This window comes from Hibiscus syriacus, unplaced genomic scaffold (genome assembly GCF_006381635.1).
Source record: "Hibiscus syriacus cultivar Baekdansim isolate YM2019G1 unplaced genomic scaffold, ASM638163v2 tig00021057_pilon, whole genome shotgun sequence".
NCBI lineage: Eukaryota > Viridiplantae > Streptophyta > Magnoliopsida > Malvales > Malvaceae > Hibiscus > Hibiscus syriacus.
In genome coordinates this window covers 21961-33638 of record NW_024062507.1, presented here as the reverse complement: position 1 = coordinate 33638, position 11678 = coordinate 21961, and the positions used below count along the sequence as shown (strand labels likewise).

The 11678-nt window shown below is 33.5% G+C and overlaps 2 protein-coding genes across 2 annotated transcripts; one reads left to right on the top strand and one right to left on the bottom strand.

Annotated features, from left to right (window-relative positions):
• Positions 1 to 235: 235 nt before the first annotated feature.
• LOC120209960 (extensin-2-like) lies at positions 236 to 1954 on the bottom strand. The gene is made up of 2 exons (XM_039208822.1): positions 786 to 1954; positions 236 to 725 (listed from the first exon to the last, which is right to left on the bottom strand). Exons 1-2 carry the CDS (start codon positions 1952 to 1954, stop codon positions 236 to 238), a joined length of 1659 nt encoding a protein of 552 aa, XP_039064753.1.
• A 6758-nt stretch (positions 1955 to 8712) lies between these two features.
• Positions 8713 to 10319, top strand: LOC120209959 (transcription factor MYB46-like). The gene is made up of 2 exons (XM_039208821.1): positions 8713 to 8987; positions 9585 to 10319. The coding sequence occupies exons 1-2, from the start codon at positions 8713 to 8715 to the stop codon at positions 10081 to 10083; spliced, it is 774 nt and encodes a 257-aa protein (XP_039064752.1). The 3' UTR covers positions 10084 to 10319.
• Positions 10320 to 11678: the final 1359 nt, after the last annotated feature.

Below are 11678 nucleotides of genomic sequence, written 5' to 3'. Positions count from 1 at the left end.
GATAGATAGGAGGTGGCTTATAGTGTTAAGGAAGGGAATGACATGGATAAAGAGGTGATGGAAACTTGTAGTAATATGGAGTTTGAGGGAATGAAAATATTGGAGGATGAGACTTGGAGGTTTGAGGTGGGATTGAATGTAACAGAGGAGACAAATGCTTACATATGCAATGAGATGGAAATAAATTAGACTCGAGAAGAAGGTATCTTTATATGAAAAGAGGATCTTGTGGACTTTACTTGTAATGTGTGGGTGGTGGTGGTGACTTGTAAGCATATGGGGGAAGTGGGTGAGGTGATTCATACTTGTATGGAGGAAGTGGTGGTGACTCGTACTTGTATGGTGGTGGAGGTGGCAACTCGTACTTGTATGTAGGAGGTGGTGGTGACTTGTACTTGTATGGAGGTGGAGGTGGCGACTTGTACTTGTATGGAGGTGGAGGTGGCGACTCGTACTTGTACGGAGGAGGACGTGGTGACTTGTACTTGTACGGAGGAGGAGGAGGTGACTCATACTTGTATGGAGGTGGTGGTGGCGACTTATACTTGTATGGAGGTGGAGGTGGTGACTCGTACTTGTATGGAGGTGGTGGTGGTGACTTGTACTTGTATGGAGGTGGAGGTGGTGACTCATACTTGTATGGAGGAGGAGGTTGTGACTTGTACTTGTAAGGAGGAGGAGGAGGTGACTCATACTTGTATGGAGGTGGTGGTGGTGACTTATACTTGTATTGATGTGAAGGTGGTGATTCGTACTTATACGGAGGTGGTGGTGGTGACTTGTACTTGTAAGGAGGAGGTGGAGGTGACTCATACTTGTATGGAGGTGGTGGTAGTGACTTGTACTTGTATGGAGGTGGAGGTGGTGACTCATACTTGTACGGAGGTGGAGGTGGTGACTTGTACTTATATGGAGGTGGAGGTGGAGACTCATACTTGTATGGAGGTGGTGGTGGTGACTTGTACTTGTATGGAGGAGGAGGAGGTGACTCGTACTTGTATGGAGGTGGTGGTGGTGACTTGTACTTGTATGGAGGTGGAGGTGGTGACTCATACTTGTACGGAGGTGGAGGTGGTGGCTTGTACTTGTATGGAGGTGGAGGTGGAGACTCATACTTGTATGGAGGTGGTGGTGGTGACTTGTACTTGTATGGAGGAGGAGGAGGTGACTCGTACTTGTACGGAGGTGGTGGTGGAGACTTGTACTTATAGGGAGGAGGAGGAGGTGACTTGTACTTGTACGAAAGAGGTGGTGGTGACTTATACTTGTATGGAGGTGGAGTAGGGGATTCGTACTTGTACGGAGGAGGTGGTGGTGACTTATACTTGTATGTAGGAGGAGGAGGTGACTCGTACTTGTATAGAGGTGGTGGTGGTGACTTGTACTTGTATGGAGGTGGAGGTGGTGACTCGTACTTGTACGGAGGTGGTGTTGATGACTTGTACTTGTATGGAGGTGGAGGTGGTGACTCATACTTGTACGGAGGAGGTGGTGGTGACTTATACTTGTATGGAGGTGGTGGTGGTGACTCGTACTTATACGGAGGAGGTGGTGGTGACTTGTACTTGTACGGAGGAGGAGGATGTGACTCGTACTTGTATGGAAGTGGTTGTGGTGACTCATACATGTATGGAGGAGGTGGTGGTGGTGACTTGTACTTATATGGAGGTGGTGGTGGTGACTCGTACGTATATGGAGGTGGTGTTGGTGACTTATATTTGTATGGAGGTGGAGGTGGCGACTCGTACTTGTACGGAGGTGGTAGTGGTGACTTGTAAGGTGGGGGAGGAGGTGACTTGTACTTGTATGGAAGAGGTTGTGACGACTTATACTTGTATGGTGGTGGAGGTGGCGACTCGTACTTATATGGAACCGGCTCACTGTCGGCACCCACACCGCTTATAATCAAGCACAATGCCAAGGCATATGCTAGGCGTGGCCAAATCGTGGCCATGTTGGGGGAACAAGGCACTAAAACTCCAACTCCTTTGCACTTTCTATACGATACAAATAAAGGACTATTTGCATTTCTGTTTTGTGAACTACAACCAATAGCTTGGAGTTTATATAGTAAGGTCCCCAATCTCCTTCGGAATTTTAAATTGGTCCATTTGAAACTTCCTACCTTTAATCAACCAAATAATTTAATCCCATATGTTTCTTAAATGTAATATTGATTATTGCAAAAATGAATGTGACATGCCACTAGCTCCTGCAAGTCGATGAAAATTGTACTCGACATGTTCTCAACAAACTTATTGCGTTAAAAAAGTTATTTAAAACTTCAACTATATATATAATTTCATTCACAAAATCCACGAGTTCGCCAAGCAATAATTATATGTATATATATTGGTATAAAAAAGTTTAGGTCAGAGGTGGCTCCCTCAGTTCAGGGTCAAGGCATATTTAAGTCTTAATTAAGATTTATATAGGAGTTTACATATTACCCACCAAGAATGACGGTGGTAGAATTCAATCTTGACTTTACGAACTCAAATTCTTCAATATCAACCATTTGCACTACCACTTGTTGGCAGCAATAATTATATTGTTATAAGTATTTTAAGTTTTATTATTGTTGTAAAGAAAAAATACGACAAATAGATATTCATATATAAATATAAAATGCGTGAAGTTCTAATTTAGATTTATTTTATTTAAATTTTATTTGTATTTTTATATATATTTCAGCCATTAATGTGATTATGTTTATAATATTTATTAAAAATAGTATTTTTTTTTAAATGATATAGACATACTTGAAATGTTAATTCATGAATATGTACAAAATTCGAAGTTGAATTATTATAATAATTTATATGTTGTTGGTGCCATAATATAAAGGATAAATTACGAATTTAGTACTTAAACTATTAATTTTGATATGTTTTAGTACATAAACTTTTATTTTTTTTCAAAACCATAGTTAACATTTAGTTTTTGTTTCATTTTAGTATCCCGTCGTTAAGAACCTTACGCGTTTAATATATAAACTATCAGTTTTGATACTTCGTTTTATACTACAACAAAACATATTTTTAGCGGCACTTTTAGCGATGTTTTCTGAGTAAACACCACTAATTTTAAACATATTACAATGTTTACATACAAAATGCCACAAAATGGAAAGCGTCGCAATATCTATGTACTTTTAGTGGTGTTTAATAGAAAGTACTGGGAGAAGCAACATACCAAGAAAAATGTGAAGACTTCAAAAATCAACTTCAAGATATGAAGAAGATGATAGAGCATAATCAAGCGTAGAATTTGTAGCGTTTGTTTCAACGGAGCTTTTTCAAGCGTCGGGAAGTGTTTTAGCAGCACTTAAAAAAGCCGTTATAAGGCTAAAAAAGCCGCTAAAAACCTATTGTACTGTAGTGTTAGTACTTAAACTTTCAAATTTTTTCAGAATGTATCGTTAAATTTTGAACTGTAATGAAACAAAAACTAAACTTCAGGTATGATATTGAAAAAAATTGAAAGTTTAAGTACTAAAACGAAAAAAACTAATATTTTAGGTACTAAACGTGCCTAATATAAAGTATGCGATTGACCAAATAAAAAATAATAAGTTTAAGATATTTTTTTAATCAGACGAGCAAAGTTAAAGGAGACTTGTTAACAACTATTGTGGTTGGAATAGAAAGTCAATACAAGGCAAACAAATGTATGCACGTTATATATCTATGATTAAGCATATTGCTATTTATTTTAATATTTGGTGATATACATCAATGATTCTTGTTAAAAATGATTAAATTCCGATTATAGAGATTAAATTTTTTTATTTTTATTGAATTAAAAATCGGGTCAGATTTAAGGGTAAAGTACAAAAATGGTCCCTGATTATGGGATATTATTTTATTGAATCAATTGAATATTAAAAGTTACAAAATGGTCCTATGACTATAGAGAGTTGCTTTATTGAGTCCCTCGACTATTAAAAATTACAAAATGGTCACTCGATTATTCATTATATTTCAAACTCGTGTTTTTCTGTTAAAAATTAACGGTCACCTAAGTTGAACGTTAACATATTGACTGAGATATAATAGTTGTTTGAGATTATGAGATTAAATTTTATCATATCTCAGTCGGTAGATAAACGTACAACTCAAATTGCCATCAAATTTTTAACGGAAAATGACGAGTTTGGAATATAATGAATAGTTGGATGACCTTTTTGTAGCTTTTAATAGTCAAGGGACCTAACAAAGTAACTCCCTATAGTCGAAAGACCATTTTATAACTTTTAATAGTTAGGGGACTTAATAAAATAATATCCTATAGGCATATGACCATTTATATACTTTATCCTTTCTTTAATTAGTTGCCGAAGTTTCATCACCAATTTCTATTAATTTATGAGAGGTTCTCGGAATAAAACTACGAAGAAACCTCAACTAGTTAATGAAATATGATTTGATTCTATGAACAGAAATTCCAATTTATATTTACCATAGTGAAGGTCCAACACCAAAAAATAATAATTTCCAAAGAACAATCACAGTTGTGACTAGACACTAGATCTTTTAAGTATGATTAGGGATTCGAATCCTGACGATTATAAAGATAATAAATTTAATTGGGAGAGTCGTCCTTACCTCTACAATACCTGATCCAAATTAATCGATCAATAGATCGTATGCCGGTGATTATAACTAGAAGTAAATGTACTTTAAAGATGGGTGGTGAAGCATTTTCAAAGATAATTAAAGTTAAGGAAAGTCAATAATGAGTTGTCATATCGTTTTCAAATGCACATAATTATATTATGATTAGTCTTAAGATTGTATTTTATTTTACGGTAAACTACCCGTTTAGTTTTTGCTTCATTTTAGTACCCGTTGTTAAAAATTTAAAGGACAAACTCGTCGACCGTCGTGTCTACAGTCGTTGATCGTCGCATTCGTCGACCGTTGAAGCCCAAACTTTCCAACCTATACTATTCGACCCATGAACGCAATTTCGACCTCCGTTTCATTGAAAAACACTTCAATCTCCCTAAATTGACGATGAACTCTTCGATTTCTTCATCCTCTAATCTTCGTTGTCAATCGTCTGACGAGCCTGAAACTGGACTATGTTGGTCAACTTGTCATTTTCTCGTGGTCCACCGTTCAAATTGGTAATCTGTCCACTGGAGTTATGCGTTGCCAATCTGTCCGTTAAGTTTTTAACGGCGGGTACAAAAATGAAACAAAAACTAAATGTTAGGTGTGATTTTGAAAAAATTGAAACTTTAAGTTCTAAAACATGTCAAAATTGATAGTTCAAGTATTAAATACGTAATTTGCACTTAATATTATAATTAAATTCATGTTGTAAAGAGTCTATACTTTTTTAAAGCCCAGTATTACCCTAAAGAAGTTTGATAAGTCATTAAAAGCCCAAACATCATAAATCCTTTTTTTTATTATTAATATGGGGTAAGTACAATTCAAAGATAATTTTCGACAATTTGATATTAAACGCCCACATCCCTAACATTTCTGGTGCCCAAACATAATAATTACTAGCTCCTCTAGTGCCTCAATCTCAAATTCTAAACCCTAAATTATAAACCTTAACCTTAAAAAATATTATTTTACTGTGAGCTAAAGAAATATTTATTTATGGATTATAAATTTTAATTAAATCTAAGTTATTTATTTATTTAAAAGTAATGACTATAAAATGGTGTAAAACTTATTAGTTTTACATAGTGTAAGTGGATCCTAACCCATATATATATGAGTAGGATATGTTATATGAAATCTATTAATTTTATGCGTAAATATAATAATTAGATGATTCTAAATAGAAAATAAAAATTCTATTATTTTAATTTTAGAAAAATAAAAAGGATAAATAATAATATTATTTATAAAGTTTTAATCTCGGACATCCAAGTTTATCCCATGATTATATTTTTATATAATGGGTGATTGAGTTTTTTCTTTTTATAATCACCAATATCTAATCTACTGATAAACTAATATGAAATAGGTACTACAGGAGTCACTTATGAGGCTAATCGCTCTTTATTAGTTTACTTTCTTCACATCATTAAAATTGAACTCTATAATATTTAATATTTTTGGCTAATTCGATTAATTTAATTAATTAACTAATTTCGAATCAAATTAATCGTTAAATATTTTTTAAAAATTAATTGTTCCCCGACCGAACTAATTTAGTGGCCGGCCGTTTTAACCGAACTAATTTAATTCGGTCGATAAATTCCATTAAATTCGAAAAACGAACACCCCTAGCATGTATGTATATTTTCTTTTGATTATCGTTTTAATAGCTATATTTTACATTAATTTATCTAATTTTAATGCTATGCATTAATTTATATTACTTTCATTTAGATACCATAATCCAAAATTATGACACCGTATTATGAAATTCCTAGCTCCGCCCCCGGATTGAGATAAAACGAGATATTTCTCTATGGTGAGTTAAAAATATTTATTTATGAATTATAAATTTTAATTGACTATAAATTAATGTAAAACTTATTAGTTTTATATAGTGTAATCTGATCTACCCACGTATATCCATATATATATATATATATATATATATATGAGATTCACATAGTGTTGCTTCTAAAAGGTGCAATTGGAAAGTCAAGAAATGGCTGCAGAAGCATAAACTATTCTTCTGCTCATGTTTTTTCCACCTGAATCGTGTGAGATATTTAAAATAGAAATCATGTGTTTACTGAATGTAAATGGCTCAAGTTTCAAGGCAAATTCAACTCATTTTCTTCAATCACAATTCTTGTATTACTCCTCATGTGGGTTTCTTAATTGCTTACTGATTAATTTGGGAAACAAATGAGGTAATTACAAAATCAATCCCTGAATTTGGCTCTCTCCTATTCATTCCAGTCCCAAAAGTTACCAAATAAGTGTCGTTTCTCTGTGCCATAAAGTAATATAACTTGGTCAATCAGTGCTGAACCACAAGCGTAGGCTATGGTGATATGGATAAGACTTGCAGAATAATAATGATCAACCAACGGGGATTGATTCAAGTGATAAGTAGTTTGATATCACTTAAGTAAAGTCTCAGGTTTGAGTCATTGTGTATGTAAAAAAATTCCCGCTGAGATGCTCATCCACCAAAATCATGTATGTAATCCGGGTCAGTCCAGATTAATCAGGACGAAACCTTGAAACTAGACAACAACAATAATAATGATAATAATAATATCACATTACGCATATGACAAAAAATGAAAGAATATTTTTATAACATCACAACAAAGAAGTCTTTTTCCACTCAAATTATTAATTTATTTTTGCATGATTTAAAGTTGGTCACCATGTCCGTATCTATAGCTTCGAGTGCAAGTGTGGGCTCATTAGATGTTGAAAGTAAGGGGAAAATATGATTATGTGAATTAGAAGCAAATATAAAGATTTATATTTGATAGAGTAATAATAATAATAATAATAATAATAATAATAATAATAATAATAATAATAATAATAATAATAATAAATTTATCTAAAAAAATAAAAGATAAAACATATTAAAATCACTTAACTAACTAAATTGGAATTGGAATGATGATTTTGAACATTGAATTTTCGAAAATCATAAAATAATTATTAAATTTATCGATTTATTCGTGATAATTTAGAGTTCAAAAGATCTTGTTATCAATATATCTAGGGATGGATTGAAAGAGTGATGATATTTTCTTATACACTTTTGAATTCTCGTATGATTTAAGTATTTTTTTTATTTTAACTTATAAATTACTTTTGCCTTTGTAATAGACTCAATTTATCGTTTTCACCCTTATGATATATTCACATCAATTTAACCATCGAAGTTGTTTAATTGCATCAATATTTAAAATATTTACTGTTATTTAGGGTTTTTAATTATGGTTCAATTTTTAGGTTTAAGGTTTAAGGTTTAGAATTTAATGTTTTAAATTGGATTTAGGGTTTAGGATGATTCGATTAAATAACTCCAGGGGCTAAATTGATGTAAAAATACCATAGAGGCGAAAACAATAAATTAGGTCTACTAAAGGTTCAAAAGTAACCCTTAATATGTTTGTAACACGCTTAAAATTTTATAAGTTTGATTTAATCAAAATAATCTTGTATTTGTTCAGATAATAAACCAATTTAAGGTCGAAATGTTAGATTTCAAAGGCAACAATATGAATTAACTTCATTTTTTTAATAGTTTATGATGGTTACAAGGTAATATATGTTTAAATCTTTTTAAGCCATTGATAACACACACCTTATAGACGTAATTATTAAAAAATGAAATCTCTAAAGAGCACAATAATCACTTCACTCAATAGGTTTGAGTTAATTATAATTAAATGTTAATAAATTTGTTTTTTATATATATTTAATTTTTCTATTTCCCTCTCTCTCAGTCTCGGTGTCCCGCTCCAAACGGTTTACTACTTAGACCCATCAACTAACTCATTTCACACCTTATTTCTTTCCAAAATTCTAAGCAAGCCCCCACAACCATCACCATCATCGTCTTCTTCATCATGACCATTTCCCCCCACCATGAAGCCTCCTCCCCTCACCCTATCTTTCACTGTATAAAATCTCCACTAACCCATATGGCAGAACCTATTACTTATCAACCAAAAAAATAACCCATATTTTTTTGTTTGGATTGGGAAATCCAAGGCTCAATTCCCTATCTCTTTAGGGTATTTTATTTCCCATGATGAGGAAACCTACCAAAGGTAGCACCACCACCATTACTAATAAGCTTAGGAAAGGGTTGTGGTCGCCGCAGGAAGATGAGAAGCTTATCAACTATATGCTAACCAATGGCCAGGGTTGTTGGAGCGACGTAGCTCGGAATGCCGGCCGGCAAAGGTGCGGCAAAAGCTGCCGTCTCCGGTGGATCAATTACTTGAGACATGATCTCAAACGAGGCGCCATTTCGCCGCAAGAGGAAGAGCTTATCGTCCATTTGCATTCCATTTTTGGCAACAGGTATGCTTCCTCTTTCTTGCATGCATGTTTAAAAACCCTAGTTAAGAATACAAGGAGAGGTACTCTAAGTAATTTGGGTTCGAATAACTTTATCTACAGGTTTGCGTGAGTTTAACCGGCTTAAACGTTACTTTATAATCATGTTTATTAAAAAAAATAGTCAAAATAGTTGTGGGAGCTAAGCAATGATAATTACATAGAAATAATCTAATTGCTTGCTTATAATTTCATTGACAAAATTAGCGTTTTTGATCATAGACTTCTTCCTCATTATAGTCCCATTGTTTATCATTTCATCTGTTTAATTATGATTCCGGTCCCTCTACCATGTTTAAATTAAGGTTTTAATCCTTATACTTTTTAATTTTAGCCTAATTTATTCCTTTGTTTCTATGATATCATTAATCAGACTAAATGATTAACGTAATATTAGGTTAAAATTAGGGTTGTCCCATTATTATGAATTATTTTTAGTCTTTCCTTCGATCGAACTTAATCTTAAATTGAAGTCACAGTCGCTCGTTTAGAATCAAAGCATCCATGCATTTTATGAATGAAAAGCATCGACTCGTGTTTTTAATTTTGGTTGCTTCAAAGGTGGTCTCAAATTGCTGCTCGCCAGCGCGGTCGTACCGACAACGAAATAAAGAACTTTTGGAATTCAACAATAAAGAAGAGGCTCAAGAATTTGTCGTCCACCCCCTCGCCAAACACCAGCGATTCGTCGACGTCGGACCCCAACAAAGATTTCGTTGCTGTCGACGGGTTCATGTCGACGGAAGAACAAGCGATTCTTCCCATGTACATCGATTTATTGTCGACATCGTCCAACTCTTCCTTGCAATCCGTGGTCTTGAATCCCACCGGAACCATGTTCGGCGCCACCGCTGGGTACTTTGTCGACGTGAACGGCAACGGTTTCTACAGTGAAAACGAGATGTTCGGTGGCACCGACAACAGCGAGGAATTATATATCCCTCCTTTAGAATCCATTGGAGAAAGCCCTCAAACGGGAAACACATTCGATACAACGTCATCTCCACCGCCGTCACCAGCACCGACAACAACATTAACAACAACCCTTTTAGTGTCATAAACAACAACATCAAATCGGAGAACATAACTGCCGGCAGGAATTTTTGGTTAGGGGAAGAGCTTAAAGTTGGGGAATGGGATTTGGAGGATTTGATGAAAGACGTCTCTTCCTTTCCATTTCTTGAACCCTGCCTGTTTGATAGTGAAAACACTACAAACATCCTAGATTCCGACAATACTTACAAAACCAGCCAAAAAAAACATTCGTATAAGGTTGTAGGATAGCTGAGTTTAGAATAACGGTGGCATGAAAATATTTGTAACCAATATTTTTTCTTCTTCTTATGAACAAGAACAAATGTACTTTGATTTGACTTGAATATGCCATGTAAACAGTATATGAAATAAGATGAATAATTTTTTTTATTAATATAGACAAGTACGAGGTAATATTTGTTCAAATCAATCTTTCGACAATAAATGCTTATACCCCTAACATCTATGGTGTTCAAACTCGGATATTCAAGGAATAATAATAATTCTTTTATCACGAAGGTAACTCAGTTCATTCCAAGAGGAATATTTCATTTCCGACAAATAGTGCTCGTTGTAGTTGGTCTGACTAATTTCTAACCGGGTAAATTACGAGTTTAGTAATAAAATTATCATTTTTGGTCTGTTTTAGTATTTAAATTTTAATTTATTCAAAATTATATCTAAAATTTAGTTTTTGTTTCATTTTAGTACTCGTGGTTAAAAACTTTAGCTTTTGTTTCATTTTAGTACCTCATTCAAAATTTAATGTTAAATTTTGAAAAGATTGAAAGTTTAGGTACTAAACGTGTTAAGTTTTTTAACGACATGTACTAAAATGAAATAAAAACTAAACATTATGTATTTGAAAAAATTGAAAGGTTAGATACTAAAATAGACAAAATAATAGTTTAAGTATTAAAGCCATACTTTGCCCAATAAAATACTAACATTCGTGTAAATATATAATACATCGAATATAATTGAGACATAAAAAAGTAATAGAAACATGAAACAAAAATTAGAGGGTCAAACTAAAATTTAGGGTAAACTACGTATTTAGTACCTAAACTATTAGTTTTGATCCGTTTTAGTACTTAAACTTTCAATATTTTTTAAAATCATACCTAAAGTTTAGTTTTTATTTCATTTTAATATCCAACCATTAAAAACTTAACGTGTTTAGTACCCAAACTATCAGTTTTGATTCATTTTAGTACCTAAACTTCCTATCTTTGGGTTAACTACTTCAAATACCACACATCTTTAAGCACGGGCTCGTTTATGTTTAGCTGCAATTATGTCTCTCCGTCGTTAATTCATTAACGGAGCGATGACATAGCATCTCTGTTCTGTGACAGCGATGACATGGATCCCTCATCAAAACGACGTCCTTTTGGCATGACCGTTTTGATGCTCAAGAAGCTTAAAACGACCACCAAGTTAACTTAAGAATTGTTACAACATTAACAAAACTATTATAAATGTTAACTAACATTTTGAATTTTTTGAGCTGACAACACATAAATATGCCTTCAAATAAAGCTGGCTAATACTTGGTCAGTAGCATAAGCTTTTCTTTTCCCCTATAAAAACACTTTAAATCTCTGCAATTCGAAGCAC